Below are 27,559 nucleotides of genomic sequence, written 5' to 3' on the forward strand. Positions count from 1 at the left end.
GTGTGGATTTGTGAATCTTAATCTAGGGCAGTTCCCTCATTTTCAACAGAAAGTTTAACCTGCCTGAGGCTACGCACCAAGTTAGAGGCAAAGGAGGCGGAACAGTCAGGGTCGGGGACCTTCCTTTCTAATGTGGCACACTGCCTTCTGGAGAAGCACAACGCCCATCAGCACTTCTTCCACCAACCACTTACGTTTTTAAAGTGGAACGTGTGAACATTTTCTACATTCCCTTTTATCCAATCTTTTCCGGGTATTTGATTTCCTCATAGATGACAGCTTTGTATCAGTGATTTCATTTATGCATTGTCTCCAAACCCAAAGAAACAATGAATCAGCAATCAGACAGAAACAAATTACCAACGTTTGCACACCTCAGCAGACGCAAGGCCAGAAAGAACCTTCGATCACTTAGCCTAACAACTAGCTATGCAGACAGGGAAACGGGGCCCAGGGAAGCGCGTGCCTGGGGTGCAGGGTTCCTGGGAACAGAGCCAGTCATCAACCTTTCAACTCGGCGCTCTTTCTACTGTCCCATGTCACCTCTGCGCAGTCACCTAGGTTGTGCGGGACCCAGCACCGGCTCGCTCCACACAGAAACAAAATCTACAGAACTCTCACACCTCAGACATGGCCAGCCTTGACTCTACCAAGAACTAGGGTTTAAAATGTGTTACAAACCATCAATTTATGGAACTGGAATGGTGCTGGAAGACAAACTTTCTTCAGAACTAGTATTTGGAGGAGAGTTTACAAATGTCACAGGACTTGGTGGTCTTTGTAACACTGGCTGTTATAAAAGCTAAGCCCCATGTGAGAAAAGTTGCTGAAACAACATCATAGCACCTTTGCTGCAACTTCAAAAGAAAAAAAGGCAATGGTAAAAAGCTTTAATAATGGACTGAATGTGTTTTCATAGGCAACCAATTAGCAGATTAATGAGCCATTTAAATTTCTTTACTTAAAACCAATACTCAGGAAAGAGGAACCCCGAATGCACCCTCTCACACTGACCAACATAACTAAGTACGAATGAAGTCCACGGTGTTCCCCATCAGCATGCTGCGGTGTGTGTCACTAAACAAGCCCTCCCCACCCCGAGCCCCGCCCCCTGGCAAACGTAGATAAATGATTGTGCACTGCGTGATGATACCGTTAGGTGAGAACTTTGGTTCATGCAGTTGGCTGCCACAGAGGTTGCACTCAAAACCCGCAGCCCCGGCACCCAAAGTCAGTCAGCGGTGGCAGCTCGTGGCGTCAGCCGTGCTCCTTCCACAACACCAGGTGAATACTGTGGTCAGGCATGCTGGTGGCAAAGACCAAGCCCGTGTCATTGTGCCCATCCAGTCCGTTCAGCCAGGACGCTTCGCCTGCCAGGAAGCTGGAGCCTCTCTTGGATTTCCTATACTCTGGCAGAGGCCAGCGGCTAATCAGGCTCTCTGTCCGCAAGTCCATGATATACAGGTAGCGGTTGTCAAACAGCAGGGCAAAGACATCTCCAAAGCCAAGCAAGGCCAAGTTTGCTATCTCGGGAGTCTTGATGACCCTACAAGGATGAGAGTTAAGACACATGAAGGCAACTGTGCTTCTGTCTGTGCTGCTGTAATCTTTCCTGAAGACGTTTAAAACCATTACAAAATTCAAGCAAATTTAGAATTGCATGAAATTTTTTTATAAAAAGGAAAATATGAGGACAAAAGACTTATCCTACTTTAGAAATAAGGCAGGGGAGAAGAAGCCTTCATAATACTATGGTAACATATGCATATAAGGAGATGAACATTTATAAAAGCACAAAATGCCCATCTAAGCTGGAAAGGATCTTACAGATTATCTCATTTCTAAGATGTGAAAACAGAGGTCCAGCCGAGGTAAATACTTTGGCTAAGGATTCACAACTCATTAGTTACCAGGTAGGACTAGAGCAGAATACTCAACCAGGTGAAAGATTTATTCACCAAATCCTAGAATACAGTCGTCCCTTGGTGTCCGAGGGGGACTGGTTCCTGGACCCCCTCACATACCAAAAGCCTCGGGTGCTCAAGTCCCTTACATAGAAGGTTGCAGCGCAGTCAGCCCTCCACATCCACGGACGCAGAAGCCATGGACGTGGGGGCCGACTGTGCTGGCCTAGGGGCACCTCCCCGGGCCCAGGGCAGAGAATGAAAGCCAAGTGACAAAGTACTCCTCTATTCGGCAGGGAGCAAACACACAGGCTCATCTCTAAGAACAACAGAGGCTGAACTATACAAAGTTTCCCAGATAATTCAGAAACATTTATTAATAATAGATTCATCGTAAATTAGGGAAAACTGGGAGAGTTGGGAAGACAGCCTTAACCTTCTCAGGTTGGCAGTTCCTAAAACATCGACGGCAAAGGCACAAGGTGGGAGAGACCTAACTAAACAGGTCACACACACACATACACACACACACACACACACAGAACCCTCAAAACCTCAGTCTCTGTTATCCGCAAGCTCAGTAACTCAAAAAGGTGATATCCTCTCTGCAGGCACTAGGAAAGACCTACAAGACAAGGGAGATGCACATTTTGCTCTGCGATAGCACATCTGAGCCTGAGGCCAGTTGAGCCTGCGTCTTGACAAGGACACTACCAGCCAGTGCATGTCCAAGAGCTCAACCAGCAGGGACAGGGCCTGGTAACCAGGACAAGGAAGGAACAGCTGAAGAATATTAGCTTGGGGTTGGGGGGCAGAAAAAGAATTGGCAGGGAAGCTATACACGGTCCTCACATTTAAATAGAGAAGGATGTGTGGGAGGCCAGGCATTAGGGGCTCTAGCAGAGAGAGAAGTAAGGTCAAAGGGAAAGACTTACACGGAAGCAGATTTCAGTTTGGTGGCAGGAAGGGAGGGGATTTGGCAGTGAAGAGGAAGACCTGTTCCTCACACTTAGCTGGTCCAAAACCAAACTTAGTAGCCAAACCTGTTTCTCTTCTTTATTTCCTTGCTCGCTCACTCACCCAGCTGCTCAAGCTAGGAAACATGGCAACCATCCAACTCACAAACCGTAAATCCAATCACCAAGATCTACTGCCTTTATCTAAATTGTCCTTTAATTTACTCACTACCACCGGAATTGCCACAACTCTGATCAAAGACGTCACTTTTGCCTGCACTACTGCCAGCCGTTTCCAGCTGGTCTCCCCGCAGCTGCTTGTGCTTCCTTTCAATGCGCTAACCTCACACTAAAGTCTAATTCTATTTCCACCTCATTTAAACACTGAAACCCACAGACGGCTCTCCACTGCACTCACGTGTCCTGCCACCCCAGCCTTCCCTCAGTCACCCAAATGCACTGGCTCTTCCAGTCTCAGGGCCTTCCAGCAGCCCTCTCAGCCCTCTCTGTCTGCAACGCTCCTCTCTGCACACCCACCCCCGGCACTTGGTTAAATGCATCTGCTCAGCCTTTAGAGCTCAGCCCGAATCTCTTCCTCAAAGATGCTTTCCCTTACTCCTCAAACTAGGCAGGGTCTCAAGGTACTTCACGCTATGTTGCTCTTATCCCAGCCATTAAACTATCTGCATGCAGTCAGCTGCTTATGATGTCAGCCTTCCCTCCTGATGGTTAGTGACTTCCACAAGTCTGGTAAGTATTTCTGCTGGTTCCCAACGTACATCACAATGCCTAACGTATACAGGTCAGATAAATAAATATCTGCTAACGGACAGAGCCGTGGTGCAACGAGCATGGCAAACACAAACTCCTACAAGAGAGATCCAAAGGAAACTGGGAAAAGCAGCAAGAAAGTCCCACATCATCAGTGCAAGCAGAAAATGACCAGAAACTTAGATAACTGAGAGGTGAGGGGACAGGACTTAAGCCTGGGGAAGACGAAATGACTCCAAAGACTTGTGCACAAATGTGCTGCAGAACAGAACGCAGGTCTTGACAGGCTCACAGCACCTCTACGCTGATTACTTCAGAACTGTGAACAGACATCCCTACTGTGCAGTCCGGGCCCCTGAGCCCACAAACCCCTGCCTGCTGTACTGAGACAAGATGCGCTCAGGAGACTGCATCATGCCTTCGCTTTACTGAGCAACGTGCTCTCTGTGTTTTGCTTCCTTCAATTAACATCAAAGCTTATGTAACACTACGTGGTCCAAGCAACTGAGGCCACAGGATCTGTACTAGGATTTCAAAAAGAGGTTAGTTTATTTGTGTTTGAGCGGGGGAAAAGCAAGAGATAAAGAGATGAAATAGCCCCTTTTCAAAGAAAAATCTGAACTAGCAGCAAAAAATCTTGCAGGTTTATTGGTGACAGTTGATTTATCCAAATACCAAAACCTAACAGGACCTTCATCTGGGACTCCGGCCTCCATCTGCCATCCTGGGTAGGAAGCACCGAGGAGGAGGGCAGATGCAGGGTCAAAGCAAACCCCTGGAGATTCTAATAAAAAAGACTATGACACCTCTCTTTCCCCTTGCCTTTGCACCGCTCTCTCCCAAATGTTAACTCAAAACAGAAGCAATACTAAACTGTTAAAGATTTGATTTTCCCACAGTGATGACAGTTGTATCTGCAGGGAGCTGGCTCCAGGACCCCTCAGATGCCAAAACGCACGGATGTTCAGGTCCCTCATGTAACACAGTGCAGTATCAGCACAGAACATGCACGTGTCTTCCCACACACCTCAAATCATCTCTAGATCACTTACATCTAACACAGTGTCAATGCCACAGTAACAGTTGTAAGCACAAGGTAAATGCTATGCAAACAGCTGCTGGTGCACAGCAAACTTAAGGTTTGCTTTTTGGAATTTTCTGGAAATTAAAAATATACGCATGTTCTATCCTCAGTTGGTGTGACGCCCGCAGCCTGCAGTACTTGAATTCCTTACTTTGCAAAGAATCAAGTTTTTTCAAAAGTTCCCTCTTTCTGGCTTGCTGCTCCCTTGAGCATGAACCTGCTGGATGGCCCAGCCGTGGAGGGATGGATGGATGGAGGGATGCTGGACTAGGGTGAGCTGTGGGACACTGTCCTCTCTCGGCTTCTGCTTCCCCATCCATAAAATGAAGAGCTTGGCCTAATGTTTTCTAGGATCCGTTCCAGACTTTTCTTCTCAGAGTGTAATTATCAATCATTTCTAGAAATTATTCTGAAGCTTGGGAATCTAACTGGTTAGAAGTGTAGGTCTGACTCCAGGAAGACATGAATGGGGTTGTAATTTAATGACCAGAGAAATGGGGCCCACCAAAGTCCTGTCGGCTAGCACGATCAGATCCCACACAAGTTGACCTCAAACAAAAATGTTCAGTTTTCTGTCCCCAGGCCAGCACTTTCTGAACCATGTGATGGAGCACTAACTGTAAGCTGTTAATAGGTGTTCCTCAAAACAAGGGCTCTATGCACATTAAGTGTGAGGTACAATAGGTTAAACAAATTAAAACAGGTTTCTTTATGTACAGCTTCTCAGACCCATTAGTAATAAAGACCTGTCAGGTCCTGAACTAGGTCCTCATACAGACATTTCATTTAATCTTTACTTTATAGGTGAGAAAACTGAGGCACAGAGAGGTTAAGAAACTTTCACAAAATCACACAGCTCATAAGAAATGGAACTAGGTCTTAAACCAAGGTTTATTTTATCATTAAAATAAGTTCTCTTAATCACCATATGGCACTGGCTTCCATCAGCCTCCAATATGCTAACAGATACTGCCCGTCTCCAAGAAGGCTTCATGGTATGCAGTGAATCACAAAACTATTTGCCATAGACCTCTAAAAGTATTTCTTTGGAGAGAAACCCTGCAAGTTGTAATGTCACTAAGTACCTCTGTCTTGCTACTAGTTAACAGAAGGCCACTCGATCCCTCAATGCAGAATTTCAACCAGCAAACAGAACTTAAAATATGAGAACTAGAGGAGATCTGAAAGATCTTTTCAGCCAAACATTTCATCTTCCAGAAAAGCTAGAAGGGGTATTTAGAAATTCTGAAAAGGAAAGTGATTCAGAGTAAGAAGAGGTATTAGAACCTAGACCTTCTAGATAGCAGTGTATAACTCTAAGTTAATTACTGCCTTTGAAACATTTTTTGAATGTGAGATTTTCAGCACAAAACCCTATTTATAACTGGAGTAAACACATACCGAAAGCAAGTTATTAACAGGTTTATCCAAATATTCAGTCTTGTCTTTATTATTAAACTGCAACCGACTGTTAGAAGTCCAAGGAAGCATTACCTGAGAATATCATAACTGGCGAAGTCCCACTGGTAAAGACCCAGTGCCGAACTACAGACGATGTATTTGCCATCAAAATGAAGTCTTGGCTGCAGGCAGATACTTCTATCCTCAGAAACAGACAATGTCTTTAAGCACTTGCAGTTGATTTCTCTCCCAATGGGCCAAATCTACAGGTAAGAAAATTGGGAAAGATGACAGATAACATCACCACAGAAAAGCTTGTCCTTAAACAATGTGGCTTGTGTTTGCTGAAGTCAGACACAGTGAAGTAAACTGGAAAGACCACAGGTTTTACAGCTGAGGCTTGTGTTCAAATGCTGATTCTCCATGCATGTGTTGAGTAATCTTGGGTAAAATACTTAACCTCTATGAACCTCAGTTCCTGCAAAGAAGTGAGTTAATGCCTACATGGAACAGTTTAAAAGGTACAATGAAAATGCATGTAAGCATGCTCTGTAAACTTTTTGCAAATTGCTTTTCTTATTATATAAACGTATGTCTGTGTTTTTATTCTTTAGCTCTAAGAATTGAAGAGGATAGGAGATACGTGTCTTAAGGAAACAGCAAAAATGCACTAAAGATAAAGTTCTGTGGATTTTTCCCCCTTCATTCACAAACCAGAGTTAGAAACTGCCTGGAACGTAGGGATAATGAACCTTTCTCTTGCCAGTGGGTTTAAGACAGTTGGGACTAAAGACATCCCTGCCTCCTGTGAAATACCCCCCCGTGTCATACCCTTTCTTGAGGCAAATTAATGGAGGAAAAAACCCTCACCTTGATCTCGTATTTGTCCGCACTTAAGAGAATGTAGTCTCCAGGGCTGTGCAAGAGAGATTTGACTTTGCACTTCTGTAAAACCACCTAGAAATAATAAATATCCATATTATAGAAAGATCCTTTTAATGCTGTTCCTATACTTCTTTTTTTAAAAATTAAACTACAAAAAATGAGCTTGAAATGATATGGTATGTGAGAATAGTTAAGCTATAACTCTATGACCAGGTTAACCTCTACCAAGAGTTTTACTATTACCAGACTAAATTATCAGCAGGATCTAAGTGCCTAATGTTGACAGCACTTAGTTTCAGCCTGGAAGCAAAGATTAGGACTGCTTTTTAAAAATTATAAAATGTGACTTCATAAAAAATGTGAGGAACAGGAAAGAAAAAAGTCCATACACATAGTAGATACAAACCACCTGTTTTCATAAGCATGTGCATTATAAAGGAAAAAGCACTAGCGCTAGGACCAGAATCTGCCATATGCTGACTTTGCAACCTTGGGTTAGACCATCTAACCTCTGTTCCTCAGTCTCCTCATCTTTAAAATAGGGGATGAGGCACCTATTATCTCAGATGACTTCAGTGCAAATGAAATAGAACAATGAAAACTACAATGTAATAAGAGCTCACATCCCATCAGTATGCGGAATCATCTGCGGACACTAGGTTTCAGTTATTTTAGCACTAAGTCAGCATAAAGTGAGACGGGAGGCCAGGCTCACTCATTCAGAAGCCTGGGTTGCAGGTTCAAATGAAACCGACAGACCTGCTACTAAGTGCCAGGCACCCTGCGGGGGCGCTGTCCCCTCATCTCATTTAATATCAGAGAACATTTAGCCGATGATGAAAGTCAGGCCATGAAGGGAGGAGTACACTAAGACATCACAGTGTCCTGGCCACAAGTCCACTGCTTTTAACATAACACCGAATTGTCTCCTATAACTTTTCTATTTAAAATTGAATGTGCTTGGTACGGAATTATTTTTTTCCAAGTTATTTTTTTTTATTGTCGTAAAATACACAAAACATAAATGTAAAATCTCAACCATTTTTAAGTGTTCAGTAGTGGTGTTGATCTTCTCAAAAATCACCCACTCATCTAAAACCCCCTAGTCACCTGCTTCCTTCTTCTTTGTTCCCCATCAGTAAGTTGAGTGGCTTTACCTTAAAGACACATCCTTCATGTGCGCCCTTCTTTCTTTATTGCCACCCAAGTCCAAGCCGTTGGGTATCTTTTGCTTAGACTAGTACAAAAGCCTAAATGGCCACCTTGTATCCACTTGTGCCCCATTCTAATCCATTCTTCACTCAGCAGTTATTTTCTTAAAACATGAATCACACCAGATCCTTGCTCAGAACTCATCAATTACTTCCTACTACACTCATGAGAGCCCAAATCCTCAACGTGGTCTGGTAACCTATACGTGATGGCCACCTCTCCCACACCTCCCCCAACTACAGCACACCTCCACTAGCCTTCCAGGGCATCAGCTCATCGAATGTCTAGGTTCTTTCCCACCCCAGGAACTGTGCACATACTGTACCCTCTGAAATACCCCACTAATCTTTACACAGCTACCTCCAATTTATTCTTCACATTTGGTCCCTTCTCAAAAAGCTTTCCCTGAATCAAATTAAACACCTTCCTAGACTTTCTCATAGAATGCTACACTTTTCTTCCATAGCACATAACACAATTTGTGATTATATATTTATTTGCAAAATTATTAACTGTTTCTCCTACTAGACTAACATTCAAATCAGGCCTGGATCTCTTTTGCTCACTCCTGTACCCTTAGCCCCTCACAGAACAGCATGATAAGCTCAAGAAGTGTCTCTGCATACCATTTCTGTTAACACTGCATCTGATGCTCACAGCAATCTTTTTTGAGAACTAAAAAATATCACAATACTCTTCTAAAGAGCCTGTATATTTTTCTTTGTTCTACTTCCTGCAATATTATTTTCCCTTCCTCCCTCCCTCTTCTCTTTCTTTCTAAACAATTTAAACGAAAAAAAAACAACAACACAAAAAACACCGTTCACCCATTTTCTTTCCCACTCTCCACACCCTACCCCCTGCCTCTGGCAACCAACAATCTGTTCTCTGTATCCATGAGTTTGTTTTTTTTTTCAGATTCCACATATTAGATCATATCGTATTTGCCACTGTCTGACTTACTCCACCCCTTGAGGTCCATTCATGTTGTCACAAATGGCAGGATTTCATTCTTTTTTTACAGTTATGTATGTGTGTGTGTGTATTGTAATATATGGATGGAAATATATACATATGCATTCACCCATGGATGAACACTTAGGTTGTTTCCATATCTTGGCTATTGCAAATTGTAAATAATGCTGCGATGAACATGGGGTGCATGTATCTTTTCAAGTCAGTGTTTTCATTTTCTTCTGATAAACACCCAGAAGTAGAAATGCTGGATCACGTGGTAGTTCTGTTTTTCATTTTTTAGGAATCTCCAAACTGTATTCTATAGTGGCTACACCAATTTACATTCCCCAAAAGGGCACAAGGGTTCCCTTTTCTCTACAACTTCACCAGCACTTGTTATTTCTTATCTTTTTGACAACAGCCATTCTAACTGACATAAGGTGCTATCTCACTGTGCACCTGCATTTCCCTGATGATTAATGTGGTGATCACTTTCTAATTTACTTGTTAGCCATCTAGTATGTCTTCTTTGGAAAAGTGTCTTTTCAGATCTTCTGCCCATTTCTTAATCAGATTTTTTTTTTTTTTGCTATTGAGTTGTATGAGCTACGAATTTTGGATATTAGTCCCTTATCTATAATTTCTAAGTATTTTCTCCCATTCAGTGGGTTGCCCTTTCATTTTGTTGAGTTTCTTTTGCTGTGCAGAATCTCTTTAGTATGATGTAGTCCCACTTATTTATTTTTGCTTCTGCTTTTGGTGTCAGAGTCAAAAAAAAATCATTGCCAAAACCTACATCAAGGAGCTTACTGCCTATGTTTCCTTCTAGGAGTTACATGGTTCCAGGTGCTAAGTTCAAGTCTTTAATCCATTTTTAGTTAATTTTTGTGAATGGTGTAAGACGCTGGTTGAGTTTCATTCTCTTGCATGTAGCTGTTAGTTTTCCCAACATTGTTCATGGAAGAAATTGTCTTTTCCCCATTGTAGATTCTTGGCTCTTCTGTCGTAAATTGACCGTATATGAGTGGGTTTATTTCTGGGCTCTGAATTCTGTTCCATTATCTATGTGTCTGTTCTGCCAACACCATACTGTTAATTACTATAGCTTTGTCATATAGTTTGAAAGCATGATGCCCCCAGCTTTGTTTTTTCTCAAGATAGCTATGGCTTTTTGAGGTTTTCTGTGGCTCCGTACAAATTTTAGGATTATTTGTCTTATTTCCTTGAAAAATGCCATTGGAATTTTGACAGGGATTGCACTCAATCTGTAGATTACTTTGGGTACTACGGACATGTTAACAATATTGATTCTTCCACTCCACGAGCATGAAATATCTTTCCATTTATTGTGTCTTCTTCAATTTCTTTCATTAATGTCTTGCAGTTCTCAATATATAGGTCTTTCTCCTCCCGGTTAAATTAATTCCTAGGTATTTTATTCTTTTTGATGCAACTGTAAATGGGACTGTTTTCTTTATTTCTCTTTCTCATAATTCATTTTTAGTGTACAGAAATGCAACAGATTTTTGTGCACTGATTTTGTATCTTGCAACTTTACTGAATTTATTAGTTCTAACAGTTTTTTTTGATGGTGTCACAGGGTTTTCTATATATAATATCATGTCATCTGCAAATATGACAGTTTTACTTCTTCCTTTCCAATTTGGATGCCTGCTCTGGCTAGGACTTCCAATATTACGTTGAATAAAAGTGGTTAGAAAACATTACAATGTTCTTTAAAGATCGCATACATTTTTTTGTTCCACTTCTTGCAAGCATTTTCTTTTTCAAAATGAAAAATGCTTTTCTGATTTAAAAAGAAATTTGCTTATCCTAAAGTATAAAAAGTACCCACAATTCCACAAAAATAATTATCTTCAACATAATACATTCAGAAACTGTTAACATACTATCCATAGCTTTCTGTATGTAACCTGTTTTATTTGCTCCCTCTACCCACCTCATATATTATGGGCATCTTTCCATGCCCATAAGTCATTCATTCAACTATTTACCGAGTGTCTTTTACACACTGGTCACTGTTGTAGACCAACATGCTTTGTGGTTGCATCAATTTCATCTTATGACTCATCTACCACTCATGAGGCAGCATCAACCATTCTCCATCCCACCCCTCAGCAGGACTGACATCAAGTTTTCTTCTGTTAAGTCTTCCTACCTTGGTGACCCATTCTGTGTGCCCGGTGAGTGTGTTCAGGCACGTTCCAGCAGACAAAGCCCATACTTTCACAGTGAAGTCTGCAGAGCCACTCACCAAGATGTCCAGTTCATCATTGTAGTCGACACTAAACACTAGTATATATAACACACACAAAGTTAAAATATGCCTTTCCCTGCAGGTCTTTTTTTAACAGAGTTCAATAACGCTCATTCTCCCTAGCTGCCCAACTGCATACTTTCTCAACCAGAACTACTGTAAGACTGATGCTTAATCAGCTAACAATTTTCTGATAAAAAGCATGTCTACCTCAAAATTCTTGCTATTATTATTGGTTATTATTCTAAGGATGAAAAGTCCCTGGAATAATACAATCTCTTACACTTGTACTAGCTTCAGAGTGAGAAGCAAAGCCAGTATAGGAGACAATGGCATTTCTTCTCAGGACTGCCTGCCTGATACTACACATAACTTATCTAAGCTTATGTAGGGAAAATAGAACACTGGTGGACCTACTCAGATTCGCACTTTTTATTGCAGTAGATAAAATGTCAAGAATATAAGCCATACAACAATACCCATACTCAAGAAAAGCCAGTGTAATGAGAAAAAAACAAAACAAAACAAAACAAAGGTCAGACTAAGCCATTCTCTCAAACTATCTGACTTTCTTCACAGCTGTACCCCCATTACCTAAAACCGTGCCTGAGTATAGCAAGTACTGAAATATTTGCTTTTAAATGCCTGTCAAGCTCTAAAGGAACACTGGGGACCCAGAGATGAAGACACTGGTCTTTTCTTTAAGGAACTCAGTCTAAGTGAGGGGTGGAGGAGGAAGTCCAAAAATAAATAAATAAATGTTTATCTCTTGCTAGGGAAACACCAAGGAGAATGACTAACTCTGCCCAGGGGTATCAGGGAAGACTTCAGGGAAGAGGCGATATTGGAGATGGGCCCTGAAGGATGAGTAGAGTTTATCAAGAAAAGAAAGAGAATACTGTAGGTAGAGGGAACAGCAAAGGCATGGAGTTAGGAAAAGCCACAGCAATGTCCAGGGAACAGCAAAGAAGAAATCTTTTAGAACAGGACTCTCAAAGTCTCTCAGGCGTAAAATCACCTGGAAGGCAACATATATCCCTTGACACTGTGGAGTATTACATTCAGATTGATGTATAAGTTCCATGCTAAATCATACATCTTCAAATATTAATTTTTGTAGTAAATAAGTGATAGCAGAGCAGACTGAAGAAAAATGTATAGGATGACAAACAAAATAGGGGAAATTTTTGTTTTTGTAATAAAACAGCTGTGTTTTAAAGAATTACTGAGCACCAGGTATGGTGTAAGGAACTCAGGACCTAAGGGTGAACAAGATAGGCAAGTTCCCTGTCCTTCTGGAGCTTAAAGGTTGGTGGGGAAACCAGATGATCATACTTACTTGTATGATGAGTGTTACACAGGCTATTGGGACACCTACAGCACAGGGAGTCAACCTGTTTAGGGAGTCCAGGAAGCCTGCTCACAAATGTGATGCTTAAGAGCATAGACTGTGACTCTCAGGGGCTAAGGCAGGGGGTAAAGGGGGGGAAGGAAGAAGGGAGCTGCTGCACAAGAGGCTGGGAACTAGATCAACATGATTTCTGCACAAAGCTCCAAATACAAGGCAGCAGAGGGAAAAGCTCAGGTCTCAGCACTATGTTCAAATGAGCACTTTTTGCAAATTAAGGCTGCTGAAAAATTGTTAGGGAATATTCAGATATCTTTTTCCATCTTGTGGCTTTTTTCATCAGTAGCTCGTTTTAATTAAATGTCAACCAAGCTCCAATTTGATGTGATCTGTGTAGATCACACAAGTCATTTGTAGAACAGTAATTCTACAAATAAAGTGGACTAAATTTACAGGTGCAGCACTTAGTCAATTTGGAGTTATGGAATCTGATAAAAACAAAGGACCAATCATTCAACAGGATATAAAGGGAAGACAGGGGGAAAGGAGAACGGCTCGTCCCAGCGTAAGGCTACACAGAAGAGTTTAAACACAGGCCAAGGAAAAGCGGAAGTAGGGAGAGAATGCCAAATAACTTGAATAAAGGGATTAACTATAGTGACTGAGAAAGAACTGGCTGGGGAAGGGCAGCTTAAATTAAAAAACAACAAAAACAAAAACAAAAAGCGATCCCATTCTTGGCTCCTGGCTTTAAGGAATGAGGTTAAAATAACTGTTGAAACCCTTGAAAAAAGGCAACCCACCCGCCCCCGTGTGCCCCCGGAAGTGCTGGGTCCTGGCTCCGGAACTCCATTCCCAGCAGGCCACAGTGTTGTCAAAGGAGCCTGTCACAAGCTTCTGCTCATCAAACTTCACTGCCGCACAAGTGTGGGTCTGGATGCCATAAACACACTGCCCTGTGCTCACATCCCATAGTTTCGCAGACAAGTCATCTGACCCTTCAAGAGAAAAACAGGGAGGTTAGTAGGAAAACAAGCACTGAAGAAAGGAAATCCCCAAACCATGGTATTTCTCAAGAAGAACCGTAACAGGCACCTCCTCTAGCACTCCCACTTTACGGCTGGGAAAACCAAAGCACGGAGAGAGTAACACAACTTGCTCAGGGTCACCAAAGGGGTGTTAACATTCCCGGGACTCAATCCATGCCTTTCGGTTAGTTCTTTCCCGGCTATCGAGGGGTATTAGATTAAAGCATCCCTTGGTGCTTCCACTTGTAAATTTTCTCAAATCTTTGGCTATCATCAGCTCTCTGATTTGAGCTTAAAGTGACAGGTATTACCTATGACTGCATGGGTACACGTGCATGCCTGTCCATTACCCAACAACTTTGAACAAATAAAAAATGTGAATAGTAAAGCTGTTTGTTGTAACACATTCTACTCTTAAGGCAAGTCACAGATAAGCTTCCAATCACTGGTTAACTTCCACAAAGACTAAATGCTAATTTATTGAGCCATCTGAAATGTGTGAAGGAACTTCAAAGAAAACTAGACATAAAATTATTCCCAGTCCTAACAACTCAACAAAGAGCTTGTTTGTTAAAGAGCCTGTAAGTCGTCTTAAGATTCTACAGGAAAAAAGTAGGTTTTATTTCTGCCTCTGATGAAAATACTACACTGATTACAATGACAATTCAGGACTTTGCCTTAATCACGTATAAAATCCTGATGCTTAACTCATTTGTCATAATTTACCTTTATAAAATAATAAGAATTGACCCAAAAAAGCCATTTTGAAGATAAAATAGTATAATAAGAACATGGTATCCTGGAAAGGCACTAACGGATCAGTTTTCAAAAAGCTTAAATGACTACAGTCAGCCACAATCCCACATTTAAAGGTTGATCAAGAGCCACTATTTCAGACAATGGAAAAATAACTATCACTTATGAAAAAGGTAGAGCAAGAATTTCAATCTGGGAAAACCCTATGAGAGCATACTGAAATGAAGACTATATCTGTTGTCACTTTACCATTTAGAGACTCAGTTTCTCTTTATAAAATGAAAGGTGGGACTTGGCTGGTGGTTCTCAAGGGCATGAGGCATCAGAATCATCAGGGGAGCTGTAGCAACACACACGGAGGGCCCTGCCTTCAGGGATGCTAATTTAGACCATCTGAGGTAGGATCCAAAGATCTTAAAAGCTTGCCAGGAGATTCTAATGTATTAGGCACTAATTTTGAGAACCAATAATCTAGAACAACACTGTCCGATAGAAATATAATACAAGCCACATAAGCAATTTAAATTTTTCTAATACCTACTTTAAAAAGTACAAAAAAGAAAATAATTTAATATATTTAACTCAGTATGCCAAAAATATTATGATTCAACATGTTATCAATATGAAAATTTGCTAATGAAATAGTTTACATTTTAAGTCTTCAAAATTTGCTAAGTATTTCATATTTCGCATCTCAGTTGGAACCAGCCATATCTCAAATGCTCAAAAGGCACGTGGTAAGTGGCAACTACGCTGAACAGCACAGGCCTAGATAATCTTTGGAAGGTCCTCTCAGCTTTTTGGTCCAGTCCGCATATTGTGGCTGTAATTTTAGCAAGCTAAAGCAGGAAAAGAAATCATCTTGGGTCCTGTCTGAGCCTGCTGCTGATTTATCGTCAGTGTTCGACCAGGGTCTCCTTCATTCATTCAACCCATATTTAGACAATGTCTCTGTGAGGCAGAGCTCCTGCTCTTATAATGCTTAGTCTACTTAGTAAGACAAAAAGGCTAAACAAGCAGTAATAATTCAGCACAGTAAGGGGTGGGCAGACAAAAGCCCAGGACAAACACAAGGTGGGCATAAAAAGAGAAACTGCCTCAGATGAAGCTCCACTAAGCTCACAGTTGTGCTCAACAACTAGGTGATCCACAAACATGCCTTCGGAGATGGCATGACTGGCTCCACAACTATACTCTTACTTGTTTTTAAGCCAGGCTTTGGTGTAGGACTGTTTGAAGAAGGAATTTCATGGCTTAAAACAAGAACAAACTTTTGAGTATTAACCAGTTGAAATTTAAAGGATGCATAAATCAATCAGCACTCTCCCCCCAGCTGAAAAAGACAGTATAGGCCAGAGCTCAGCCAAACTTTTTCTGTAAAAGACTAGATAGTAAATCTATTAGGCTTTTTGAGCCATACAGACTCTGTGGTAGTTACCCTGCTCTGCGAGACCTGGCTCCTGAAGCTGGCAGTTTGCCAACCTCTGTAACATACCTACTGAAAGTACGTATTAAGTATCTCCAGGGAGTACATAAATATATGTGAACAGGTATTGGGGTCGATTCATAAAGAACTACTTGGAACCATTCTAAAAACTGCCTAGGAATTATTTAAATGCTTGTCAAAATGCACTGCGTAAAACATGGACACTGATTACGAAAGCAGTTCATCGTGGCTGGGAACCAGAAGCAGGGTCAGGTGGGAGAACTGGGTCAGGAGGGTGTTTAACTGTGCCCGGGTCTGCATTTCTGAAAGATCACTGTGGCTGTACCATGGAGAATGGTCTGAAGCGGGGCAAAACTGGAGACAGGAAGGCTACTTAAAAACTAGAAGGGAGGATAAACAAAATGTGGTATATACATACAATGGATTAGTATTGGGCCTCCAGAAGGAAGGAAATTCTGACATACGCTACAAGACGGAGGAACCTCGGAGAAATTACGCTAAGTGAAGTAAGTCTGTTACAAAAGAACAAATACTGTAAGATTCCACCCATGAGGTACTTAGACTAGCTAAATTCAGAGACAGAAAGTAGAGTGGTGGTTGCCAGGGGCTGGGTGGAGGAGGGAACAGGGTGTCAGTGCTTAATGAGTATAGTTTCAGTTTGGGAAGATGCCAACAGTTCTGGAGATAGATGGTGGTGATGTTTGCACAACAATGTGAATGTAATTAATGGCACTGAACGGTACACTTAAAATTGTTAAAATGATAAATCTTATATATATTTTACCACAATATATTTTTTTTAAAAAGGAGGGAGGATTATTTAAACTAATTATTTAAACTAGTATATTCAGGAAAACATTAGGCCATTCAGTTTTATACCCTAAAAATACATCAGAAAACAATCAGGTTGAGTCGCATTCCATTTTATAGGGGTATAAGTCTACTGCTAACTGCCAAGCCTTTAGGAGTCACTATTCTCTGCTCCTCTTTGGCTTTATGTCAGCTTTCTCTATGGACTCCCATTCGCTGTGCTGACCAACACATGTTTTCAAAGAGGTCATCAATGATGCAACCTAGAGAGGAAAGTGAAAGGGGACTAAATAAATGCAAACTATTTTTCATTACATGAAAGGAGGGGAGAAGCCCTCTCAATTCAGAAAATGGTGAAAACTATATTTGATAAAAATTACAGAGATGGGTATGTAACAAAAGTAAGCAGAAAAATGAGCTGTAACCCAAAGAGTAAGCTATCTTTCCAAGCTAAGTTTAAATATTTAACTGGTAGAATCAGATCTCAGCTCTCAAACCACCTCTCTGAGGCATCTGACTCTGCCTACCAAGTGAATTTACCAGTGCCTCTCTAAGACAGGCAATCTTCATGCTCCTTCTTGAAACTCTTCATCACCGTTCTGTTTCTTTATCTCTACCTTTCCTCTGAGTATACTCTCAAAGGATCTACCTTATGCTCTATTCTTCTTCCTCTCTCCATCTCCTTTTAAAATTTCACTTACAGTCACAGCTGTGATGTGACTAACTCCCAAATCTTTCTCTCCAGTCCTGTGCACTCTCCCAAGCTCTCACCTTGCATTTCTAGACTATGGAAATTTCCACTGTTACTTACACATCCAGCTGAATTCAGCTCATCCCAAATTGAACTCCATCTACCCTCTTGAATTTATTCCTTCATTTTCTGTTCTTATTACTACTACCGTCTTCCGAAGTATACACACATCTAGAAACTATCGGCCATTTCTGAAGTCTCCCTACTCCACATACCCAAATCACTGCCAACTCCTGGCAATTCTGTTTCAATGGCTGCTCTTCCATTTAACTGCCCCTTTAAAAAAATCTCTGCTCTTAGTATCCTAAATCTAGACCTATTTAAGCTCATCTTAAACTGCAACAAGCTAATACTTCAACTTGGAAGCTCCAGATTTGTCCATGTCAAAGGGCATCAATAGAATTAGCAACATCTCCTAGGGGGAATATTTTACAAATCTGTAGGAAGGCTTCATTGTCACAATGGAGGGACATTACTGGCATCTACTGGGCAGAGACCAGGAATGCCGAACATTCTGCAATGTCTGCAATGCACAAGAAGAACTGTCTTGTATTCCGCATGACATTCTTGAAGGTTCTACCAGATATTCTTAAGTGAAAAGCTTATCCTTAGTTATCTGACTGAGCCTAAAACCTGTTATTTCACAAAGCATATTTGCAATTTAACTGCTGAATTTTTTTCTGTGAGTGTTAACTACCAAATAAACTGAGGAAAGTTTTCTGGGAAAAACTGAGAGTTTTTCACCATTTGAAAAGATCATGTCACGGACGGTATCTGTGACATAAATACAACATTCTGCATTCATGGCTGTCATGTTCACAATGACAGTACACATAGATGTTGACATCTGATTACCACCTCCTAGCACAGTCATGCTTGAGCACTACCTGTTCAATGTGTATTTTTTTTTCTGTTTCAAAGTATTTCATTAAGGTGCAAAGTATGGAATATATATGTCTGTGTCTATCAGAAAATTCATGTGTTTCTGGTCTTCAAATCGCCTTTGTTGGCTGTTACCCAGGTGGATACAGATTGAGTTAATTAAAAGAAGAAAATCATGTTGGAGGAAAGAAAATGTTTAAAAATAGCTACTTTAATTGCTTTTATTTAAAACCTGAGGGCTAGAAACAGTTATACCCCTCATGGGGCAAAGGAAAGAAACATCACATTTCTGAAACTCTCAAAGTCTAACACACTGGAGCATTACTGTGATGTTTTAGTGTTGTCACAATATCCTTACTCAAACCTTTCAAATAGAAATCAAAGAGCAGCACACTCTTGATGTACTCATCACTGTATGTGAAAATAAATACTGCGATGCCCACTAACCAGGCTTAGTGAGACGAGGACATCCCCTCAGAGTGGCAAGGCTCTCAGGTAGGCTGGGAACTGACAGTGACCATCCTCTAGGGGAGAGAGGCTGTGTTATTTCCGATTCAAAGAACCATGAAAGGGAGCAACCTGGACCTGGTATATTACATATTATTTTAAGTTGCAGTCCTCATATTTCTCTTCTGGATCAGAGTTTGGGTATTACATTGATTTTAAAACTGTGTATGTACAGATAGGTTACTTCTATGAATTTTACTTCAAGTTAGGAGAATACTGTAAAATATGTTATAAAAAGAGGACCTGGATCTGATAGAAATAAGAAACACTAGTTTACCTGAAGCAGAAAGCTCTGAATCTGGCCCTTTTTCTGTTCAGAAATCTTTCAGTTTACAGAAAACTCTCCAAACACATGTTCCTGGCATCCCAGTTGTGAAAACACAGTCCCAGCCTATTTCTTCAGATTATATTCTAAAAGTCTCTTAAGAGTCCCTACTTACATTCCAAGATTCTAGTCAAATGGTTTTCTTTATTTTCTTCCATGCTTGGCCCCTTCCATGCCTTTTGACTGCTGATCTTCCTATTGGAAAGCCCTGACTGTGTATCTCAACTCTCTAAAACCTACACATTCTTCAAGACAAAATGTGAACACTGCTCTACCTTCCCAAATGGAAGAAATCATTCCTTCTTCTGGACAACTATATAATTTTATTTACCTCACACAATTCAACTACACCATTTTTTCGGTCGGTCTCTCTTTTAATTTGAGATATAACTGACATACAAAATTATATTAATTCCAGCTATATAACAAAATGATTTGATATTTGTATATACTGTGAAATGTTCACCACAATAAGTCTAGTTAAATACATCATTTGATCATATCTCTTTTATAGCTCTTGTTTTTCTTATTCGACTGTAAGCCAGAGGTCACAATACAGCCATTTACAGATTGAATATGACTCAATCACAGTATTTTAAAAATTTGATTAATACTTAAAAATTAATACTTTCTAAAAAAAAAATCAGGGTATTTCACAAAAATCTAGATTTGGGGCTTCTCTTGAAAAGTCAGATCTGACAACTCTGAACCCAAATCCCACGTGGCAATAATTTATACTACAGTGGAGTAACAGCTACCCACTCTAGTGTTTCTATTAGCCACAGTTCACTCAGAGACTTTCACTTAACCAGGTTACCTTCCTAATTCCAGTGTGTACGTTCTTCAAGAGAAGAACTGCATGCCATCACAGCGTCCTTCACACAGTAGGCATTTCATAAATAAACGTCTATTGAACAGTACAAAGCACAACAGGTTCCTTGCTTACCATTTCAGAAATAAGCAAAAGAATAACCACCTCATTCAATGTATACCATGTTAATTTTTAGCATTACCATCAATCTTTTTGGTGATACTGTTTCATTGCTTGCTCAAGGGCTAATCTGAGAGTCACTGTAAACCAAATTCAGAATTTCCCCATTCACTCATAATGAAAATACAAGCTCTGAAGTGACAAGTTGACATGAACACATACTTAATTCTATACCAAATATTCCTCTCACTAGTGACAGTCCCAGGGATGCTGCTTTAAACTAATGCTTTGGATCATTTTCAATGAACAGAGCATAATTTTCAATATGCAAACCAGGTGAGTAAGTTTAATCATATTAAAAATATCATAGTACATAGACCCCCCGGAGAATAATCTTAAAATGCAGGGTTGGGTCCATAGGTATGGAAGATCTTAACTGTTCAGGTAGTTAAGAAATCCAGTGAATGTATTCTGTGCCAAGTAACAGAGGTTTTATAGCATTTCAAACACAAAGTTTAATGAGAAAAAAAATTGTTTTAAAGCTGGAGTTCGTTCTGAAAATGAGTCAACTGCCAGTACTGGCCTAAGTATATATATATGTAAGTGCCAAGCTCAAATGCAATATGGCATTTTAATCTTAAAAATAAAAAAAAAAAAACCTGCTGTTGATCATGAGCTGAAAAGGACACTGAAAAGCCATCACCACAGCTGGAAAAGTACATCAAAGTCTATACTTCCAATAATCAGGCTTTTATAGGACAGGGAAAATAACGTAAGCACAGAGTAATTTCAGGATGACAAAACCATGAAATGCCTTAAATTTAATGTTTACTTCATAAAACCGACAAAGTGTCAAGCATTTCAGAGAAAACGTACATCCGCAACGAATAAAGAATTGCAATTTTAAAACAATCTTGAGAAATCATACCTCTCTTAACTATTACAAATACTAAAACTGAGTCTGGTAGGACTCTGAGGGGAGAAGCAGGTTACTTAAGGCTTTGCTGTGGGCACAGCATCAATTCAATATATCTAGAAAGGACACTAAGAGAAATCTATAAAATCATTCATACTTCTCAATCTGGTGGTTCTCCTTTGAGGCTTCTGCCCCAAATAATTCAAGGGGAAAAAATAATGCAAACAAAAATATTCATAAAAATAGAAACAACCTAAATATGCACTAACATGGAAGTGGCTAAATAATGGTGATATACTTACACAAAAGAACAGTACACACCATTAAAAATGACAACTATATAGTTTAGGTAATGCTCAAGTGTTTATTAGAAATCGTCCTGGATGAGGAAAGAACACGGAGTATCCCTACACTGTATGTTACATGCACTGGAAGTGAACAGGCATTGGGATCGCTGATGAGAACTGCCTAGAGTCGTTCTAAACATTGCGTACTAACAACACCTATCAAAATGGACTGCCTAAAACGTGGGCACCAATATAATCACATGTAGAAACACGTGCCCATTTTAACTGCAAGATACACATGATTTTAATTTTAATGATTATGTTTGTTATAAAAAGCTACTTAACTATTTGCTGAATTTTAAAATATCCAACTGTGTTTTTTCCCACGCCCAAACTCTTAACTTCTAATTCCTCTTAGAACCACAGGATCTCAGAACAAGAGAGATATCTCCCCTCTTATATTTTATAGACAAAGAAACAAGCATATAGAGGTTAAGCAATTCTTCCAAAATGACCTATCTGCTAGGACTAGACAGCAACTTTTCCACTGTTTTTTTCCTAAAAAACATTGCTGACAGAAAAAAAGAAATTAACCAACATGGAGGACTGTGCATGGAAGAAGAGTAGAGAAAAAGGTAGCTACAGCTTTCTGACTCACATCACATTTAAAAGAATGTCTGGAGCTTTCTTCTAGTAAAATTTTATAAAAATAAATGTTTTAGAGTGAAAGAGGATAAAGCAGGGGGCGGTCACTCAGGGGTGGGTGGATAATGCCATCATCGATATATCATATAGTTAACAATTGCCATCCTCAAGCCTGAGAAGTAGTTTGTTCTGTTTGTAAGACTACACTCTATGAAACTCAAAAACTAACAAAAATAAAAGTTCCAGGCTCTCTTACCTGTACAGAGAAGTCCATCTTTGTAGTAAAGTGCATACACTCTGGCACTGTGTCCAATTAACGATGAGGTCTCAAAGGCTTCGTGGTCCTCCAGTTGCTTCATTCTCAAAATAGCCTTCAAATAAACCTTCTTCCAGTGCAAAGCGTCCTGAACAGAATCATCTATTTGCCAGCCCAAATTTTTACAGGCAGTCTGCCACACCTCTGTGCAGGCACTTATCACCTTATTCCACTGTTTAGAGACGAGGCAGCATGTGAGTAAAGTCTGAGGATCGAGCCATTTTAACAAATAAAAACTGAGCTCCAGGGGAAGGAGTTTGAGGAAGTCCCGCTTGAGGAGAGTCTCCAGGTTATTGGAGAGATGCCTGAGCTGGACTGCCCCACTCAGACTAATCAGGTGATCCAGAGTTTCATTTTTCTGCAAGTCCGTCAGAGAAAGAAATGTAACAGAAATGTTATCAAGCCATGTCTCAAAGTCCTTTCTCTCCATAAGGTTATGGAAAAATTTACCTGTGGCACATCAAAATATTGTATTAGTTCTGCTCAAAAAGACCATTCAAGCAAGACTAACAAATGACGTATTAAAAATTAGTGTAAAAAACTTGGCATTACAACTTTATGCTTTGTTACAACATTTTAACTTTACAGTTAATACACTGTACTTATCTGAGAAATTTCCATGCACATAAAAGAAAATACATTTGAGAAAACATACTTTAACAAATCATGACCTCTAAAACGTAAGTCAATGAAACTTATGTGTGACTTGCTTCTTTTGAAGTCTAGCACATGCTACATGCATCTTTACAGTAAAAGACTTACAAAGTATTCATTCTTTATGAAACAGTGTATTCTATAAAACAGAATCCCCATCAAAACTATCATAACACCATTTCCTTAATACACTCTAGGCACTAAAATCACAAAAAGAAGCACCAGGATGTGACGACCAGAAAGCAAATTCCCAGAGCAGTAACTTGCAACATTAGTTATCATGCTAAGTACAACCTGAGCTGATACCAGCATCACAGAACTGACTGCTGGCTTTTGCAAAAGATGTTCAGGCAAAAAAAGGTTTGGGGAAGAAAAATAAGGAGGTGCAGTAAGTTATACAGCTCAGGTATTCTGGTTCTTCCACTTCCTTTATGGTACTGCCTGTTAGAACATGAATTACCAAAGGCCTCATCTGGCCTTACACAGCCTGTTTTTATGAGCTGGTGACAACTCTTATCCTCATGTGCCCCAAGAGCCACGAGGGTCCTGGAGGCCTGCACAAATAAGACAAATTAGTAATCCTGATGCTTACAAAACACCCCCCCAAACAGGTACCATCCACTTTGCAGATGAGGAAGTTTCAGGTCAGAGAAGGTAACTGATTTGCCTACCGCCAAAAGAGCACTAAAATAGCAACAGAACAGACTGAAAGCCAGTACTCTCAAGATCAGTACTCTTCCAACCACACCAAGCTGTCTCTCTTTGAAGCCAGCTACCAGCAGGGGAATCGTAACTTGGTGATAAAATCTGGGAGCACTGTGCCTATCTGATTATACCCACCTTCCCCTTCACAGCTAACTGGAACAAAAACAAGTTTACAAGCATCCAGCAACACATACTATATTAAGGTGTCAACACACTCTTAATAATGGGGACTAAACTAATGGGAAAAGAGAAAAAAAATAAAGCAACTCCGTAAAGATCGTCTTTCCCAAGACGGGTCATGTTGGTAGGTATCAGTGCTAGATGATGGGTAGGTACGTGGAGGTTTTTTCGTTCTATTTTCATATGTTGAAACATTTCCATGATTCAAAAAAAAAAATTTCCTTCTAATCTGATCAGTTTCCCATCAGACTGTCACACTAATTTAAAAACTTTTATGTCTAAAATAATGTGGACGAGGAAAATAAATTCTTTACAATATATGTCACCTGGCCAGGTCTACACAAACAGCCAGATCTCATCTTCCAACTTTGTTAATGTTAAGACATGTAAAAATCATTTTCATTCATTTCCCAATATCACATTTGGCAGGAACATTATCAGACAAAAGCAGTAGAAGCAAACAAACCTCTTCCAATAACATCATCTGTTGTCTAACAGTTTTGGTTTTTGAAACAGTGAATGGACTTTAAAATAACACTCTCTAAAGCCTCAGAGTTTGGGCTAGGTAGGATTTATTAATTTAAGGATTTACTTGGCTGCCAAAAAATAATCAGTTCACCAAAAGTTTTATCAACACAAGAACAAGCCTCCTTCTTTTCCTGAATCCTAACAACCTTCCATCTACAATATTTCTGAAAACATTTTAAAGAAATCATTCACAACAAAACAAAACAAAAAAACCCTTTTCTGTGAACATTCACAAAATGTCACAACTAATTAGTTAATTAATACTCGCCAATTACAAACCTAACTAAAAACATCTGCCCAGAAGTAATTTTCTACAGTGAAGGGGGGAGAACTTCTACCACACCCACACTCACACAAAGTATGCCACACACCCATCATAGAAATGCTTATTTATATAAGATGCACTGTTATTTAAATGGACTAGAGGCAAATTTATAATACCCATGAAAACATTATCAGGGTCCCATCATTACCAAATAACTAAGAGATAGTAGACAGCATGCCAAATAATGTGCCCATGACACCACAGAGATTATGAGACAAGTTATCCAGTGAGCACCTTTTAAAAAACCAGCCATTTCTCAGATTTATATATTTTCCTAACCCCTAAAAAGCATTTTTTCCAACCTTACATTAGAGATGCCCTTTATAAGAGGCTCTTTTCTCAGTTCTTCATCTCTCATTGCCATGAAAAAGGCATCTTTTTAAAAATAAAGCAGGCCTCATTAACTCTGCAGAATGCACTATGAAAAAAATCAGTGTTTATTTCTCTAAAAAAATGAACTGACTCTGGAGAGAACTTTCTTCAGGTCACAGGTCTAAACTGAACTCTTAGCCTCTAAGAATATCATGTGCTGGCAGCACAAGGCCCCACGGGGAAAACTTCAGGAAGTGGGATTTCAATTCAACACAAGGAGGAGCTTTTAAAACATCAGAGCTTTCCAATAATGGAACAGCCACCTCCAGAGTAGTGAGCTTCCCATTCCTGGGAACAGTCAAGGACAGTTGGATATAGAGGCCAAATGAGGTAAATGACAATGCTTCGGAGTCAGTCAAATATTTTACTGACTCAAGCCACTTCCTATGTGATCATGGACATGTTCAACACACTTCTAAGCTTCAGTTTTGTCATCTGTAAAATGAAAGCTACCTCACCTTGAGGGTTATGAGAATCAGAAACAGAGCAGGGAAGGGCTTAGCATAGAGCCCAGAAGGGTAGCTCAAATGGCACTTTTTGTTAGTTTTATTACCGTGAATAGCTGGCAGGAAAGCTCCACTAACATCCCTTTCAACTCTATATTACCACAAAGTTTCTCTTAAAATGGCTTAAAATATACAGAAAAAAACTCACTCAAGCTCTCAAACTTACAGGGAGTTTAACTGCATAATTAAGGGCAATTAAGACTATGACTTGAGGCTCTGATTTCCCAGCAGGTGCATCTTCTCTACACCCTCCCCACGCTCCATAGTGTCTCGTGCTTTTTTCCCCCCACTTCAGACTAAATATTAAACTTGACCTTCTGAGCTCAGTATTAACAATCACAGAGCTCTGAAATGGGTGAAGATTCTTAAACTGGGATGTGAGACCTGGGTCTGGTCTCTGGTTCTGCCATTAACTCCCTATGTTCCCTTAGCCAACTCTCACATTTGCACTAGTTTTTAAAGACTCAAGTACTACTCGCAGGTATTACCTCACTTGATTTTCACAACTTCATGGAAGGTATCAGAACTGCCCTTAATTTATGGCCTCCCCCAAATGGACTGACTGACTTTCCCAGGGTCCCACAGGAAGGAGCAGACTCAACATCCTGCCCAACCCCCACCCTCCCAAAACAAAACAAAATCTATACCCCTAGGTCTTATTAAAGACACAACATTCTAGATAAAACCCGAAGAACGCGTTTTCCTCTCCTCCCCCAGGACCTGGCCTAGTCAAGAATGAAAGCAAGATATTTGTCCTTGGGGAGGAGGCCTCATCTTCCCTCTCTTTTCTTATCAAATATAACCAGCAGTTAAGTTGTACAGAGACTTTGAAAACATATCTATATAAACACATATACACAAAAATACCTTTTGAATATTCAAGAAGCTGGTTAACACCAGTAGCTTTCAGAGAAAACCGGAGGGCTGAGGGATAGGAGGGGCCCTTTTTGAATTTGAAACCATGTGGATGTCTCATCTATTAAAATCCACCTTCAGTTTTACGATGAATTTTTAAAAGCTCTGAAAGAATACAGTGTTTATAAAACACTCCGCGACTCCACTTGTTGCTGGGTGACCCTGAGCAAATCACTTCACCTATCTCAAGCCCACCTTCTTCACTTGTAAAATATAACCACGGAACAGCATTACCCGCGAGGGTTTTTACGAGTAATAAAGACGATAATGCACGTAAAATGCTTAGCGCAGTACTCGCACATTGTAAGCTTACAAGAAATACCAGTTACCATCATTACTTAGCATTAGTACTGTTATCTTTACTGCAAGCAGCACCCCACACATACACACCTGTTTCCATGGCATACCCACAATTATGGCGCAGTCCCTCGCATTAGTACAACGCTTTGTACTTCATAAACCACCTCTCCACACTTTTATCTTTCAAACTCACGGCAGGCCTGTTACATCATTGTTAACTCATTTCGCAGCTAAGGAAACTGAGGCACTAGGAGGCAGTAACTCCGAGACCCAATTCTCCCATCTCTAAAATCAACTCCAGACCCCTTCAACCCGTTCGTCGCTCCCAGGTCCCCTGCTCCCGGAGCCGTGTTCCGCGCAGCACTGACCTGAGCGAGCGCCCCGGGGCCCGGGACCTCGCGCCGGGCTCACACCGACTAGGCGCGCTCGGGCCGCCAGAGCCTCGCAGCGGCCGGGTCCGCTCCGCAGCCATGGCGCCTGAAGGGAAAGAAAGACAAACAGCCCGAGGCTCAGCAGGTCAGCAGAGGCGCGGGCGCCAGAGAATCCCCTCCCCGACCCGGCCCCGCCTCACACACAGACCTGGACCAGCGGCCGCTGCTCGGGGTCCGCAGCCTCACAGGGGAGCGGCTTCCGGTGCTGCCTGCGTCATCTCCGCGCGTCTCTCCGCCCGCGGCGCC

The 27,559-nt window shown here is 40.7% G+C and overlaps 1 protein-coding gene across 2 annotated transcripts; it reads right to left on the reverse strand.

The window, feature by feature from the left end:
- Positions 1-874: 874 nt before the first annotated feature.
- FBXW2 (F-box and WD repeat domain containing 2) lies at positions 875-27,557 on the reverse strand. 2 transcript variants are annotated; one of them, XM_015240382.3, is made up of 8 exons: positions 27,462-27,557; positions 27,251-27,359; positions 22,338-22,755; positions 13,600-13,794; positions 11,350-11,483; positions 6,987-7,073; positions 6,210-6,379; positions 875-1,546 (listed from the first exon to the last, which is right to left on the reverse strand). In XM_015240382.3, exons 3-8 carry the CDS (start codon positions 22,438-22,440, stop codon positions 1,258-1,260), a joined length of 978 nt encoding a protein of 325 aa, XP_015095868.2. In that variant the 5' UTR covers positions 22,441-22,755; positions 27,251-27,359; positions 27,462-27,557; the 3' UTR covers positions 875-1,257. The 2 variants fall into 2 exon arrangements, with proteins under 2 accessions (XP_015095868.2, XP_006205633.2); XM_006205571.4 differs by having other exon boundaries at positions 22,338-22,847.
- Positions 27,558-27,559: the final 2 nt, after the last annotated feature.

This window comes from Vicugna pacos, chromosome 4 (genome assembly GCF_048564905.1).
Source record: "Vicugna pacos chromosome 4, VicPac4, whole genome shotgun sequence".
NCBI lineage: Eukaryota > Metazoa > Chordata > Mammalia > Artiodactyla > Camelidae > Vicugna > Vicugna pacos.